At 44.9% G+C, this 16,936-nt stretch overlaps 1 protein-coding gene across 27 annotated transcripts in view; it reads left to right on the top strand.

Moving 5' to 3' along the window:
* NRXN3 (neurexin 3) overlaps window positions 1–16,936 on the top strand; it is a 1,202,656-nt gene that overhangs the window by 93,129 nt on the left and 1,092,591 nt on the right. For all 27 annotated transcript variants that reach the window (XM_083730619.1, XM_083730616.1, XM_083730611.1 and 24 more), the window contains exon 3: window positions 7,937–7,954. In XM_083730619.1, coding sequence (XP_083586745.1) covers window positions 7,937–7,954 — 18 coding nt within the window. The remainder of the gene's footprint in view (window positions 1–7,936; window positions 7,955–16,936) is intronic.

Here is a 16,936-nt window from a genome sequence, read left to right as displayed (position 1 = left end):
ATCTTCTAAAAATAGCCATGGGACATTTCTCACCCACCTTCCCTAATTTGTATACGGGGCTATTGGCTGTACAGAGAAAACCAGACTCATGCCCATATTGTGCCTGTATGTTTTCCCAATTGTGGCTAATAGTGATTCAGTGGCTTCCCCCCCTTCCCATTTCTCTCGTTTTCTTTCCCCAGCGCCACTCATGTGGAATTGGACTGCTGGTTGCCCACCTATGTTTTAGAAGAACATTACACTGGGATCTCCCATGTACCATGCAGTTTAGCCCTCACATGTGTAGAACAAAGCAAAAAAAAATAAAAAGTTCCAGACAGTGTGATTTGTGCCCATTGAGACTGGTAGGACAGAAGGCAAGAAGGGCAACAGTAGATAGAGCCAATGACATTTGTTCCCATCATCCTCCCTGCTGAGTTCTTCAAGGGCAACACTGAGACCAAGGAGGAGGAAGCTGACAGACAGTGCTAACCCCGTACTGGTTGTAGGTGAGGAAGCAGGGCATGTGAAGGCCAGCTTAAGACAGGCTGAGGTTGATGGAGCAGTGCCCCATTTGCCCTAATACACCAGCCTACATTGGTTTGAGGTGCAAAAATTCATTTCATGTAGTCAGACTGGGTAGTGCCCTGGCCGAGTTGCAGTGAGGCAAAAGAAGAAGAGCAAGGATGGGAACCTCTACTGAATGTTTGTCAAAGGAAGGTTGCTGAATTCGCAACAGGATGTCTGGGTGTGCCTTCTGAATAGAAAAACTTTCCCTTTGTTTCACAACCTTTCTTCTCCCCCTTCCCCCCATACGTCTATTATTTGAGACGTTTCCCATCAAAACCTACAAAGGGTGAAAGTAATCCAAGACCCACCTAGGTAGGTGTAGCTAAAGAGATCAAGTGGCCTAGTAATTGGAGAGGAAGCCTTTCACTACTAGGTCAACAGCTCTCTTTCATCCTGGGTAGTTCCCATCTGACGGCTGTTCAGAAACCTGGAGTAGGGGATTCTCTGTCTGGTTACCGGTAGACAGGTGTCCAGAGAATGCCAGGGAGAATGGAGCTGACTTATACCGTGAAAGCGGGCTGGCTGCCCCTCTTTTAGAAGTGGGACTCTCCTGTGTTGCTCAATGTCTAGAGGGTTGACATCTAACATAGGCTTCCCCTGCCCCAGATGCTCTTTAGTCTGTAGAAGTTCAACAAAGGCCTCTCAGCCCTCCCCTCTCTCCTGGATTGTCAGCACAGCACCTTTCATCAGCAACAAAACCTCACATGAAATATTCAAAATAAAATGCCCCAGACATTTCGTGCTACAGCCATGACAATGATCTGAGCTATGCTATCATCTGTTCCTTCTCATCTCTCTTGATCTTTCCCCCATTCCTTTTTGGGGCCTACCCAGGTGGCTACCGCCACACCTGACAAAAGGCAGTCGCCCTGCTGATCCCTATTTCAGCAGAGCTATTAGCATCAAAGAGCAAAAGCAAACAACCTTGGCTTGCAGCTCAGCACTCTACAAAGCCACTGTGAATGGGTCCTTGTGCCTAGGACAAAGGAAATCCAGCCATTGCCTTTTGTCAAGAGACTCCCTTTGCTGTTTCTGAAGGGCTCTGAAGTAGAGAAAGGGATAACCTCTGCCTGGAAGAAAGGCCTGTGATCCTTGGTATTTTAGAAGGGATGTTGGGTCTGCAGTACATTCCGAGTTTCATACAGGACTTTTTACTTCTTCTGCACAGTGGGAGAAAGTAAAGGGCAGGTAGCAGAAGCTTGCTGGAGCATGAGCAGGCTTTGGAGGTAAGGGGTTATGTATATAGAAGCATGTTCACGGAAGCCTCCACACCATGGGTAGGCAAACTAAGGCCTGGGGGCTGGATTCGGCCCAATCACCTTCTAAATCCAGCCCGCTCACAGCTCGGGAATCTGCTTGTTTTTACATGAGCAGAATGTGTCTTTTTATTTAAAATGCATCTCTGGGTTATTTGTGGGGCCTGCCTGGTGTTTTTACATTAGTAGAATGTGTGCTTTTATTTAAAAAGCATCTCTGGGTAATTTGTGGGGCATAGGAATTCATTCATTCCCCCCCTCCCAAAATATAGTCCGGCCCCCCACAAGGTCTGAGGGACAGTGGAAAAACTGCTGAAAAAGTTTGCTGACCCCTGTTCCACACCACTGTTTTTAAAGAGAAGCATTTTCAGAAGGGGAAGATTCGGAGTGGGGAAGTGGGTAGAGGGAAAGGTAGGTGCTGAACACTTTTCTTGGCTTTCCCCTTTTCTTTTAAAGTTAGTTAACTTACTTGAAGGTATTTCAGTTGCAAAACCACAACACATTATCCAACATTTATATTAAACACTCAGTGGGTGGTGGAAGCACTTGTGTGTATTTGGAGGGGGGCAATAGTCACCGAGAGGTTTAAACAACCTTCCCTTGCTGCTATAAAAGGTAAAGGTACCCCTCCCTGACTGTTGGGTCCAGTCGCGGACGACTCTGGGGTTGCGGCGCTCATCTCGCTCTATAGGCCAAGGGAGCTGGCATTTGTCTGCAGACAGCTTCCGGGTCATGTGGCCAGCATGACTAAGCCACTTCTGGCGCACCAGAGCAGCACATGGAAACGCCATTTACTTTCCCGCCGGAGTGGTACCTATTTATCTACTTGCACTTTGACGTGCTTTCAAACTGCTAGGTGGGCAGGAGCTAGGACCAAACAACAGGAGCTCACTCTGTCGCGGAGATTTGAACCGCTGACCTTCCGATTGGCAAGCCCTAGGCTTTGTGGTTTAGACTACAGTGCCACCTGCATCCCTTGCGGCTATACTGTGCTCTAAATCAACCTTTCCCAGAGTCCCCCCCCCCCAGTGTGTGTGTGTGTGTGTGTGGACCATACCTGCATACACTCCCAACACCCCAATGAAGCAAATTGGGACATGACCAGGACTCTCAACACACTTAAAATCACTCCCCCGCCAATTTCTCTGTGCCCCCTTCGCAGATAAATCTACCCACCTCAGTTACCACCCCCTTCCCACCTTGACATACCACTCGGGCCCCCTCTCACGCAGCTCCTCCCTCCCTCCCTCGGCGCTCACCCCTTTCCCCTCACATCCTGCTGACATGCCCTTTACGCACCTTCACTCGCTGCTCCTTTTCTTGCCCCAAAGGTTGCTTGCCAGCCCCCTCCCCTTCCCTTTCCCCTCCCACAACACAAACACACACACATGGTCACACACGAGGGCTGCAGAGGCTCCTTCCTCTGTAGTTTGTTTTGTTGCCAGCTGAAGTTCTGAGCCAGTGCTACTCGTGCAATGTGAGGCAGAGGGGGAGGAAGCATGTGGGCCCAAAGTGAGAGTAGCGATGGTGGAGGAATAATTTTTAAATGAATTTATACATGGAATTCGTCAGTTCCTGTTCCAAATAAACTTTCCATGCATGGGACCACCTCTCACATAGAGTGCTCACTTATGTCTGGGGTGCTCGTGGATTGTCTTCTTTTTAAAAAAGCCTGGCTATTAAGCATACAATGTTTGTGAAACAGCCAGGCCTTACACTGTATTGTTATTTTTGCAGCATAGTTTTCTTATATTAATGTAATACTATTTACTTCATTCACGAATTGCTTCCCACGAGGCATCCCAAAGCAACTTACCATGTCATAACATATATAATCCTTTCGGTTTCTCAGTTCAGTTACTCGGCAGATATCAAGGCAGCATATACTCCCCAAATAGATACCGTATTTTTCGCCCTATAGGACGCACTTTCCCCCCTCCAAAAATGAAGGGGAAATGTGTGTGCGTCCTATGGGGCGAATGCAGGCTTTCGCTGAATCCTGGAGAGTGAGAGGGGTCGGTGTGCACCGACCCCTCTTGCTCTCCAGGCTTCAGGATGCTATCCGCAAGCCTTGGGAGCCCGATGGGAGTTCCCGCCGGGCTCCCAAGGCTTGCGGACAGCAGCCTGCAGCCCGAAACCCAGGGAATGCAGCGGGGTGCACCCTGGGCTTCAGGCAGCTCTCCGCAAGGTCCGCAAGGTCCAGGAGCGATGATGAGGTTGCGCAAGCTCGGGCTTCCCCCGCCCCCAGCCCGGCAAGCTCCGGGAGCAATGGCGAGGTTGAACACAACCTCGTTGTCGCTCCTGGACCCGTTCTGGGGGCTGGGGTTGGGGGAAGCTCAGGCTTCCCCCACCCCCAGCCCCGCAAGCTCCATGAGTGATGGCGAGGTTGCGCAACCTCACCTTCGCTCCCGGACCCCAAGCCCCGAGGCTAAAAACGAAGCCAGGACACCTAGCAGGATCCATTCCGCTCGCTGTCATGGCTTCTTTGCTCTTTGGGGCTCGGGGGGGGAATAATTTCCCCCCTTTATTTCCCCCCCCCAAATAAGTGCGCCCTATGGGGCGGTGCGCCCTATAGGGTGAAAAATATGGGGTGTGTGTGTGTGTGTGTGTATATATATATATATATATATATATATATATATATAGCAGATGAAATATCTGGCTTAGAACTGTCCACATATTTACAGCAACTATATATATATATATACAGAGAGAGAGAGAGAGAGAGAGAGAGAGAGAGTTGCTGTAAATATGTGGACAGTTCTAAGCCAGATATTTCATCTGCTATGTGGACCTGTTATAAAATGGCAATAATCCAGAGAACCACACATGTGCAGAACCACACAGTGGGAAAGATCTGGCTGGGTGGGTGCACACGGCTACTTTTCATTCAACACAGAAACAAAAAGGCATGCTCTTAAAACTACATTACCCAGATAGGATTTGTCATTGCTTATGTAACCAGCTCTGGGGTTGAGTAAGGAGGTGGCCCACAGCTTTAGGCAAATGGGGCAACAACTACCTGACCATATGGTAGATCATCAGCTAGCCTGCCATATACCTCCCCCAACATAACTTTTACTACTGCTAATACTGATTTAATGGCTGGTGCCATTTAGCAGGCTCTGATTCTCTATAGCCTCATGGAGGAAAGCTGACTCCTGAGCTCTGCGTGGTGGACAGCTTTATGGAAAGTAGGTTCTGTGGGAGGAAGAAAGCAAGGATGACTCCATGCAATAGCAAGAGGTAGCAGCTGCCCCTCCAAAAATATTTTCTCTTATCCCACACAACTGAATGAAAGCACATAGCTTCATGAGCCACAGCAAACCAATTACGGTAGGTAGGTTAATGGCTTAAGTTTGAATTAAACATTTAAAAGCCTGCAAGTGAGTTTACGTTTTAAAAAGTTCCTCCCTCTTTCCCCCATCCACTTTTAATCCAGTAAGCATTAGCACTTTGCAGGGGAACATGGGGACATTTTTTCAAAGGCATCTTATAATTGCTTTGATGGGGACATCACATTTTTAAATCACGCAGCATAGGGAGGACTCATAAATTAGCTCTGTGACATGATGGTGTGTGAATATGTGTGTGTATGTTTGGGATGTGACCTTATTAAGGAAATTGATGTGAGTCAAACCTGAGGACTTTTATATAGTAAGACATCTCTTCATTTCTCATGTAAACATGGATCCATCTAGCCACAAACTACCAAGAGCTGACATGCAGATGTGGAAAGATGCTTTGGGACAAACACTCTTCTGACATTCAGATTATATTGAGATTACTTACAATCTATAGTATATGCTTGTTACCTCTCCTCATGCTTGATGCTGGGTGGGGTTTTCTTTTCTTTTCCTTTTTTGAATGAGTCTTGCAAAAACCTCCAAAAAGATCTAAGGAAGCACAGTATCTTAGAGCCGCCCCTTGGAGATCATCTCAGCTTTTTAAATCTAGTGTTGTTGTTGCTTTTTGATTAAGGTTTGTAATTGTTTTAGCATTAATTGGTTTTCCATAGCTGATTGTGGTCTGTTAGTTGCTGGGTTGGGGAGGTTGTACAGGCAAATGTGATAAAACCATTAAGGGTTCACCCGCAATTCTGCTTGTTCTGCTGCTTCCTCCTGGGAGAACCCTGCTGAATCGGAAGAAAAGTCAATCGTTTTTTCTGTGGATTGAGGTCTGTTCTGATTCAGTGGCAGACAGTGGGTTTGCCCTGGAAAAGTGGCTGGACAGATGAAAACACTGCTCAGGCCCATGCCTAGAAAGCGTGGGACTGGCGAAAGACCTCTTAGGCCCATGTTTTCTATGTGTGGGACAAGTGGAAGTGTGGATGAGCCCTAATAAGAAAGAGAACTAATGGCTGACTTTAGGGTTGACAACCGACCTGCCCTCCAGCAGTTTCTCATTATGGGTTGTGGCATGTGCCTAGCTTTCGTAGGTTAACAAGAATTTAAGAAGAGCCCTGCCAAATCAAATCAAAAGCTTATCTGCTCCAGCAGCTCGATGACTGCGCACTCCCTCCATGGTTGGAAGCATAATGCTTCTGAGCAGCAGTTGCTAGAAACTGCAGGAAGGGAGAGGGCTCTTGTGCTCAGGTTCTGCTTGCAGGTTTCCCACAGGCATCTGGTCGGCCACTGTGAGAACAGAATACTGGACTAGATGAGCCATTGGCCACATCTAGCAGGCTTAGCTTAGCTTTCCCGTGGCAGCCAATCACAGGCAAGGAATGAGGACACAACCCTTCTCTTGCTGTTACTCCCCAGCAAATGATATTCAAAGGCAGCATATTTCCATCATGACTTAGCAGCCATGGACAGCCTTGAATTCTATGAACTTGTATAACCCCCTTTCAATGTGTCTGTGAGCTGGTGGCCAGATTTTACCTTTTCTCAGCCCCATGGGTCACTTCATCAGGTGATTGACAGCTGGGTGTCCCCACCCACTTGTCAACATTGGCTTGTTGCCATGGGAGGATGTAGTGACTAAGCAGGATTGAAGGCTCCATCCATCAGCTGATGAGCAGGGAGTTCAGCCATGCTTTTGGCAGGGATCATCACCAGTGAGTTCACCATGGGCAGCTGTTCCAGTTGCATCTCTACCTCCTTTACACCTGATTTCACACATTAGGTGATGTTAGGTGTGAGGCAGTTGGGTGTGGTCAAGGAAAATGGCTTGGCAGGTCAATGAGGAGACATGGCAGGCCAAATTTGCCCCATAGGCCAAAGTTCCCCACCCATGAACTCCAGGAACGAGGTATTTTGCACTCTACATAATACTGGTTTGCTCATTGTTGCATGTCAGCCACATAACTGCAGATCACCAAAAGATGCTATTGGAGCTGCTAACTCAGCAAGGACCAGGTTACACAAGCGGCCAGAGAGATCAATCTGGTTCTAATGCTGATGATTTTGGCTTGGTTCTTTGAACTGACCTGCTAAGCCAAGAGCCTGCTGGGTGCAATAGCCACTGAACTATTACCCTTGCCTGGGAAAAGATCAGGCATCAGAAACTCAAAAGTTCCCATGTTGTCTGCAATGAAGGATGGTCACAGGGAACAGTGGGCAGAATGTCTTGAAATGGCTTGTCTTTTTATTTTTGTGCTAGCCCTTTGAGGGCTCAGTTTGGAGCTGGTATAAATTCACACAAATTCCCTTTTAGAAAAGGGAACAAATTTTTCTTTTCCTCCTGAAAATAGCTTGAATGTACTTGAATTTATGTGAATGAAGCTATCCTGCTGCAGGGGTTATTCTCTTTATTTCTCCCTTGTTTGAAACTGTGTGTGAAATGAAATGACACAGAATATTCTAACCAATATTCTTGTAGGAGTTGACCTAGGTTGGGCCTATCTGATTCCGGAACCTTTCTCTCCGTCCAGACAGATACGACATCTGACTTACTTCTACATGCACAGAGGAGGGCCAGCCAAGCCCTTTCCCTTGCATGGGTGGGCTGATGACCACAGATGGGTGGCTTTCAAAACTTGTGGTTTTGCATGAAATTGATTTCCATGCAAAGAAGCTAAGCTGCTTGTGAGTGCGCATGTTGTGTGTCTAATACTTTCTCTCTCTTTCTTTCTCTCTCTCCCTCTCTTCCCCCTCCCTTTCGTGCTTCCTATGAAAATGCTTCATCAGATGTCAATCGTGTTCCAGGTGAGTGTTGTGTTTGCTAGTGTGGAAGGCTACTCTTTTGAGGACCGGGGTGAGCCTAGAGCAAATATTTCAAGCAAGTGATTGGAAAAGTATTAGACTGCAAGGATAGTATTTACAGGAGCAGTGTGGTGGAATGTTTGTTTTTGTCATGATAAAATGGTGAAGAATTATACACAGCAAATGCAATGTCAATGAAGAATAGTGAGGATGCACTGAGTTGGTGGTTTCTTTAGATTCTAACCTATTTCAGGTCAGTTGTTGCTTAAGAAGTGAAGACCTAGTATGCTTCTGTTGCTACAGCGTGAACCTGCCATTACTGAAGAAATGTTGTTTTTGCTGAATTGTTCAAAGGTTTGATGAAAACGCAGCTGAAATAAGAAGCAGTAAATAATCTAAAAAATATAAAGTTCATTGTTGTCCTGGAATATTCCTTAGAGCATATAGTCTAAGGGTTTTCTTCATTTGTAATATGTGTGAATGAATGAATGAATGAGGCTTCAGATGCAGTTTCATTTTGTGCTCTTCCAGCGTTTTGGATTTATCCACCCCAAGGAAATATTCATCCACAGAGAATGCTGGCTCCCAATTCCTGGGTGGTTTCCCCTGCCTAATGTTACTGTATAGCCTTCACTTCTGGGGTGGAGGGTGTTGATCTAATGAATGAACAAACAATATTAAAGATCTTGGTTTGCCTGCCACTGAAGTCTCTGGCCATATAGTGAACTCACAACTCAACTGCTGTGTTTTTCACATCCATGGAAGCTTTGCCATGTGATAGGTGCTGTACCAGCTTCTGAGAAGAGGAGAAGACCAAAACTAGGGACCAAGATTCATGTTTCATGCCAACATGTGTAACTTTCCACCATTTTTAAAAAATGAGAAGCAGTCTCAGGAGGCTTGTACAGTGGCAGGGACAGGTCACTCAACCATGACCAAATGTATCCCCTAGCTGCTTTTTTGTAGAGAGCTTTCTCTCTCTTATCAAGGTGAGAAAGATAACTGATAGCCAGGGGTGGGGAACTCATGGGTCAAATTTGGCCCAAGGGACTGCTTTCCTCAAACTATGCCCACTTGCCCCCAGTGTTGGGTATGGTGCAAATAGAGATATGGCAGTATTGACTGCATTGCACAGATCTCCATGGGGAACCCAATTGGTCGGCCAATCCTTGATGAATCAGTCACATGAATTTCCCTGGAATAGCAAGTAGGGTTGAAGCTGCTGTCCAGCAGCTGATGTGTGAGGAGTTCAGCCCTGCCCGATCAGCTGTGTGACTGAGTTCCCTGTGAGGAACTTAATCATGCAGCCAATCTCTGCAGAAAACAGCTTTGCCGGCCCTGTGTGCAGTGCTCTGTCAAGCACAGGGCTGGCAAATCCCTTGCACTGTAGTTCCTTAGTGCCTGAAGAAAAGCTGGCTGTTGGGAAATGCTGTGCAAGGGGCTTTGACAGGCAGAGATTTTTATGTTGCTGTAACCTGCCTTGGTACCTCACATTGAACAGTGGGTAAGAAATCCAATAAATGATAATGTGAATTAATCATCATAATAAATAACCATCATAATTAATCATCATGATTTATAATCTTTCTCTTAAGTCATTCGATTTACACCCAGGACTGTAACTCCCCCTGCCCAAAATCAATCAAGTCAAGAGTGCAAGTTAATCTACAGTTCTCTTCCTAGTCTCTCTGTATCATGCTTTCTTCACTCACCATACGCACCATATTAGCATGGAATAAGGCAGTACATCCTCACAACACAACTGATAATAAGGGTGGAAGAGGTCATGTGACACTGTGTTTTTTCTAGGCATGATTCCGAAAGAGATTTGATCAACTAATAACACCCATCTCATATTTGCCTTTGCAATGTGTTTTCCCTCTCTAAATGAACCAGGTATTCATACACAATTCAAAATGGACATCATGTCATATAACTTAGATAAGAGTAGAAGTCAAAATCTCCCCTGCCTCCCAGAACAGAAGATTCCGGGTGAGGGCTTCCATGGAAAGGAGTTAAGATGCATGGAAATGAGTTAAGATGCATGCAAAGCATTTTTCATCACATCTGGTGCTGGAAGAAGAGTTATAGGATATTTGTAAGAGTGGCAAAATGCCTAGTTAGCTCTCATTTGGCACCTGCTTCACAATAGTCCTCGCACAACAGCACCCCTCTCAATTCAAGATCTGCTCACACCCCTTAACTATTGCAGCTCAGCTAAATTTCCTTAACTGATACAAGTGGACTTGGCATTCTCTGAGCACCTGTTGCATACACACAGGCTTGTGCGCTTCTCCCCACACCCTCCCTCTACTCCTGGAGATATTCTATGGATTTGCCTATATGCAATTACGTGTCACTGTCAGCTGCAGGTGCATTCAGCAGACAGGGTGTGCAAAGGGGCACATTTTCTCATATATCTGGTGCCTTCGACTTACCTTACTTCAAATTTGGCAAAGCTGATAAAATTGCCCTGAGGATTGGATCTGGCCTGTAGGTCCTTAGTTGGCCATCCCTGTTGCAGCCTGTTTTGATGCAGAAAGGTGCCCCAGGCTGCTGCTATGTGAGACTGTTTATAGATTTATGGGACAGTTTAGGAATTTTCTTTATCATGCAACTATTTACTCGCAGGCAGCAGTAGGGCTGCAAAGGACTTGTATTGATGAATTGATTCATTTTATTTGCCTACTAGACAGGCCACAACTAATACCCCAGTCAACAGCCTAGGGTTGGCTGTCACAAAGTGCTTGACCCCAAGACTTTCTCTGTGGGCAAGCCAAAATCGAGTGAACTGGAATTTGTTTTGAATGAACTCTTTTATTTGCGTGCCAGCCATCTCATTTTTTTAGACTACCATTCCTGTTAGCATGGAGCCCACCAAGAGGAACAATCAGCTGTGATGCTCCTCGCCCTCTTTAAGAGCCACTTCATAACTTTTCTGTTTCAGTTTAGAACTGCAAGCATGTTTTTGGTCAATAGGGAAAGGTTGGCTTGGCTGCTGTTTGCTCCACCTCTCAGTCCCTGCAGACTACCAGGTCTCTGTGAATCCTTTTGCCACTGAAGAGTCCTTGCCAGCCAGGTCTCTCATGTTCATATCCTCAGGGACTCGCCACATGCTTGCTTGTTTTTAAAACAATTCCACTTTTCCATACATCATCCTCAAAGCAGATAACACTGTTTTATTTTTATAACAACAAATTCAACAACCAATAAATAATGATGCAGCAACAACAGGGACTCAAGGTTGCTTACAGCTAAAACAGAAACAATTAAAAGCATAGAAAAAAAGCACTCATTCAAAACCAATTAAACATTAGTAGAATTGAAATATATCAATATCTATATAAAATATCTATTAGAACGTAGATGGAAAGAGGCTGGAGTGCCCTCCATCACTTTTTAAATTGTAGGGTCTTAAAAAAACACATTGTCTTGCATAGAGGCCATTTTGTTTCTTAGCAAGGCCTTTATTAAGGTATAGGATTGATAGCAATTGAATAGTGGGGACCATGCTGTTTGACCTTATTTCTGCCAATTCCACCACTTCTGGACTCACTTGGCTACTAAATTACAGTAGACGAGGCTACTGAGATTTCTGTGTCATTGTGGTTTTGCACATTCTTACCTGGGAGTCTCAGAAACCATTAGCAAACATGGTTCATCGAATGGCTGTGGGTGCGTCACCAGCGTCAAATAATAATAATAATAATAATAATAATAATAATAAGCAGCAGCAGCAGCAAACACTCTGATAAGACTTGTGGGTTTTGTTTGTTTGTTTGCTTGCTTGCTTATGTAGCCTGCAATGCCACCGACACAATAAAGGTTCAGTAGTGGTGAATTTATACTGGATGATCAGCACACCCTTCCACTTTATTAGTGGTCGGTGCTGCTTTCCCAAGGTTGCTGCATTATTGCCATCTGGAGTGGCATTCTTGCACCATAGGACAATAAAATTGGAACAGCCCCCCCCAACCCATTTGTGGTATGAAAAATTACAGAATTTCAGCAGGAAGCTATGGAACATGCACCTATTGGGAATGAAGCAGCATGCCCACTTCGAAACCTTTGTAGGCTCAAATAGTATTGAAAGTGGGGTTGTGCGTAACTGCCTCAATATCATGGTTAGCAGGAATCATCATAAATGCACACTAAGAAGGATGGGGGGGGGGCTTTAAGACTAGCCGAAACGCCCAGGATTCCAGCTTCTCTTCCTCTATTACCTTTACAGACTTTCTGTGGCTTTCCCCTAGGATAGTCCTGCTTCCTAGCTCTTGTTTCTGTTTGCCAAGTTACTGGTGCCAGAATGCTATGTCCTACTTCATAGGAACTGAAGAGCTGTCATTGCTGGGTCCAAATTGGCCTTCAGACTAGAGGAGCTCACCTGCTCATAGTAGATGCTAACAGCTGTGAACAAATAATACACAGCTTGGCAGCTTGGTTGCTGTGTAGCTTTTCGCTGGGGATTTCTCAGGAGCCCTCTCTTAACCTTGCTGAAATGGATGGAGGTTGCACAGCACTGGTGGTGGTTGAAGTGTGCCCAGTATTTCTGTTTTAGATTGCTGATCCTTTACACCAGCACAGCTTCTCATTCACTTAGGTCACCCTTATATGAACACTTGTATTCACATCCCCCCATTTTCCTGCATTTATTGGTTTGGTAATGCCAGTACTTAAACAGTACAAGACAGAAAGATAATATATTGACACAAATCCCAGCAAAATAACCAATTATACCTTAAAAGCCAGCTGAAAAGAGAGAAATGTGTCAAACTTTTGGTGAAGGAAAGAGAATCCTGGTGGATTTCCACTGAGAAAGTGTTCTGTAGTTATAGGAGCACCACCAAAAAGGTCTTGTCTTTTGAATACGCCCACCTACAATTCCATATGGATGCAGTGGAGTACAGGGCCTCTGTCAAGAGCAAGTCAGAAGTAAATCACATGGAGTTAACTCTTTCTAACAACAACAACAACCAGGTTCTGCACAGGAATGTCAGGCCTGATAAGCACAGCTACTCTTCTTCAGTAGGTCCTGCCCCTATGAGGCAGTTGTGGCTCTATGAGGCCACCTTCCCACAGCTGCCTAAGTGCCCTCCTCTCCCAGGTTTCCCCCAAGTAATCTGAGACTGTGCCTGCGTGCCTGTCTCTGCTCCTCCTGCTTCATGCCTCTCCAGGTTTTGGGAGACCAGGAGGGAGGGGAGCTTGTCACGGTAAGAGGGGGAGGAACCTTCTGCTTCTTCACCAGTCTGACACATCTCTGCCTCTTGGCCTCCCTCATCCCACTCTCCTGCTTCCTCTTCTGGTTCTGGTATTCTCTCTGCCCCAGACTCCCCCTTCTCATCAAGCCGTGCTACCTCTTCAGCTTCCAACACCTCTTCCTCCTCCCAGTCTTCTCCCTCTGACCTCTGATCACCATCATCTCACTGCCCACCCTGGCTTGGAGCCTTCTTCCTTTGGGGGTTCACCCCAGCTGGTTCCTCCCACTATTCCTCTGCGTCCAACCAGTCCTTAACAGCATCTATGGTCAATGTTACTGCACAGGGAGGTTCATATGGGAGCATGTGATCTCTGGGGTAACCTGATCCTAAGCTGCTTAGGGTGTGCATATAAACAGGCTTCTCCATGTGCATCCTTACCTGTAAGAGGAACTTCATATGCAGACAGGTGCTAACTCTGGTTCATAATTGTAAAATTCTACCCAATGGCTGTAGCTGTATAGCTGCTGCCCGGTCAATTGAAAGTAGCTTTCTATGTAGCCCATATTTCACCTCTAACCCCACCCCTCTTTCTAACATTGACAGACTTACTTCTAAAATGGACACCTTGAGCAGGAATGAAAGAGATGAAAAAGCACCAGTCACCTGTTGGGGAAGTGAGAGACTCTCACAATTTCTGCTGCCTCCCTGAACAAGTGGATGAGTGGTGTGACTAATAATTTCATCGGCACAATGCAGGGTCTCAATGTTGCTAGGTTGGGATTAGCAATGGGCTAATTCAAGCAGACAGCAGCTCACTGTGTGTGTGCATATCTAAATTGGAGCCATTCTTTCTAAAAGAGATCAATAACTTCATTAAAACTTTCCTCTTATAGACTTAATTATAAATTCAAATGAATTCTTCCACTGTTCTAAATTTGAAAGTTCAGCCATGTACATAATTAATGGTTTATTCCCATAATAAAATATTTTATTCATATTTACAAATGCTCTGTTTCTAGACCACTTATTTGGAAATCACACGTGAAATAACATGGAAGGAATGAAGGTTTAAAATTTGCACAGTTCTTCCAACTGCATTCTTGCTATTTCCCATTATGTGTATATTTGTACATGGTCAGAAGTGGGATGTGCTCTAATTCATTCATAGTATTGGTTAGAATGAGATTTCACTTAAATTTAACAAAGGGAAGATCCAGTTCCACAACATGGCCGGCTACCATCTTGGATTTATTTGCACATAATCTCTTCTGCCCCCAAATGCTCAGAGCACAGTTCAAGATGGCAGCAATTTGATGAGGCTTCCTCAAGAGTCAGTCAAGTAAGCTGTTCAGTTTTGAGGGCATTAGATATAGCAATATTTGGAGAGTGGAATATTTTGCAATGAGCCCTTGATTACACATTCTTTGTTATGTAAAGCTTCTTACTGGCACACATCTACCCACTCTTTAGTCATGCTATTTATCTAGTTCCTGTTTGTGGGAACTTCCATTTAAATGCCTCTACGAGCCATATGTGTGCCATTAAAACTTATTAAACAGAGTGCAGAAAAGTAACTTGAATCCTCTGCAGCCTCTCATACTCTTACCACATCAGCATGAAAGAATGCATGCAAATAATTCTTCTAGTCCGTATATTACTCCTGAAAATCTCTTCCTCTGACACTGACAGAGACTTAGTCCTAAGATGGGCATCTCAAGTGGAGATGGAAGAGGTGGCATAGCACAGCTGTTTTGTGTAATTGGATTGGAAATGGGCCTCAGGCTACAATATCTCTGCTTAGCTTCTGGCTGGCTGTACTGCTGGGGCCTGTAAGGAGCCCCTTGGCTACTGCATATGCCATTGATGTATTGGATGAGAATGACTGTTTTCTAGCCCAGCTACAGGTGTGCGCAGTGGTGAAGGATGAGTGGGCACTATGTATGCTGGAGGCTAACAACTCATCACATCCTGTCCAACAGAAACCCAAATCCTTTGAGAACCTCTCTCTCTTTGCATTGCATTCCTCTGTAATGCTTTCTTTCTTCGTAGTTCAGCACCTTCTTTTAAAAGGAAATCTGGTTTTTATATAGGTAACTCAGAGTTCAAGATTCCCAGTTATGGTTGGAAGCTAGCCCTATCGCTCGATAGAATCCAAGGCTATGTGCCTGGTAGTGCTCTGAGGGATAAAGTCCAGTTCTTGCTGTGCTGTTAGTTTCGTTCTGTGATTCTTTCCTGCTGCCATTCAAAGGTAGAAATGGTAGTCTTTGGGCCTAAATGGAACCATTCGTCTTCCAACACGCTAACAAAGTCTTTTTGTTCCAGCTGATACACACAAAAAACACCCCTCCACCCAGTTCAACATTGGCTGAGTACAACAGGACAAGCTATAATTAAGAAGAACAAAAAGACTCCATCGTCCTTCATGGCTTCAATCACTTGTCATTTTAAGCTGTTTTTTTTAAAAAAAGAAAATGCACTTCTCTTACTTCTTTATGTTTAGTGGCTTTAATTTTCCTGCTCTGTAAGTGCTAAGAGCTTGAGCATAATTAAGCACGACAAAAAGGCTGCAGTTCCAAGGTTTCCATTGTAACTACCCCACCCTACCAAAGTGCCCCCTAATAAGTCCTCAGATATGAGGACCACTGCTTAATTGCATTGCTCTTTCATGTAATTGTGCTCTGAAGCTACTTTTTAAAATGTCCTTACGGCTTCATGCAGATCCAAGGGTTGGCCCTTAAGCACTTACTGCAATTAGTGACACTTAATTCTTTACTTTCATATAGAAAGTGGAACTGTACACTTCTGATTTTTATATACAGACAACTTTAACTCTTGAAAACGGTACTTGGAGATCTAGCGTGATTAAAATTAACCTTTTAAAAGATTACGCAATCATGTTGTACTTAAAACTCCAAGGTTTAGGTTTTTTTTGCCCCCACAAATGTGACATTTGGTCTCAATAGATGCATCTGTTTTCAAGGATGTGGGTCAATGTTAACTTTGTGCTTTTCCTTAGTCTCTTATCCAAAGTAAAATTTAAAATGAATTGGCTGGGACTTCAGATGGATAACTGCCTACTTCAGGATCATTAGTTAAGAAGCTTCTTACAGCCATTTTGCAGTTGTTATTCACTGTGTATAGAGATTTGTTGAGTTAACGGGCCACTTCACATTTGGCATTCCGTATTGAGAAACAGGTTTCCAGTACAAAATACTTGAGAGCTGTGTTAGCTATGATGGAGTGTTGCATTTGTTAAATTATTATGCATGTCTCTAACATTTATAGGGGACGCAGGTGGCGCTGTGGATTAAACCACTGAGCCTAGGGCGTGACAATCAGAAGGTCGGCGGTTCGAATCCCCGCGATGGGGTGAGCTCCCGTTGCTTGGCCCCTGCTCCTGCCAACCTAGCAGTTTGAAAGTATGTCAAAGTGCAAGTAGATAAATAGGTACCGCTCTGGCGGGAAGGTTAACGGCTTTTCCGTGCACTGCTCTAGCTCGCCAGAAGCAGTTTAGTCATGCTGGCCACATGACCCAGAAGCTGCACGTCGGCTCCATCGGCCAATAAAGCGAGATGAGCGCCGCAACCCCAGAGTAGGCCACGACTGATCCTAATGGTCAGGGGTCCCTTTACCTTTAACATTTATAGAAGCAACCTCTTAGGATGGACCCATAACTTTGCTGTAGGAAGGGGCGACCTTTGTTGGTTGGTTTGTATGTTTACATATATTAAGCCCTAAAAGAAAGCAAATGTTTGTCGTGTTTATTTATTTTTAAAATTACCTTCTT

This window comes from Podarcis gaigeae, assembly GCF_964106915.1.
Source record: "Podarcis gaigeae genome assembly, chromosome: 1".
Taxonomy (NCBI): domain Eukaryota; kingdom Metazoa; phylum Chordata; class Lepidosauria; order Squamata; family Lacertidae; genus Podarcis; species Podarcis gaigeae.
Note: the sequence above shows the minus strand (reverse complement) of the source record. Positions and strands in the feature narration are given on the sequence as shown.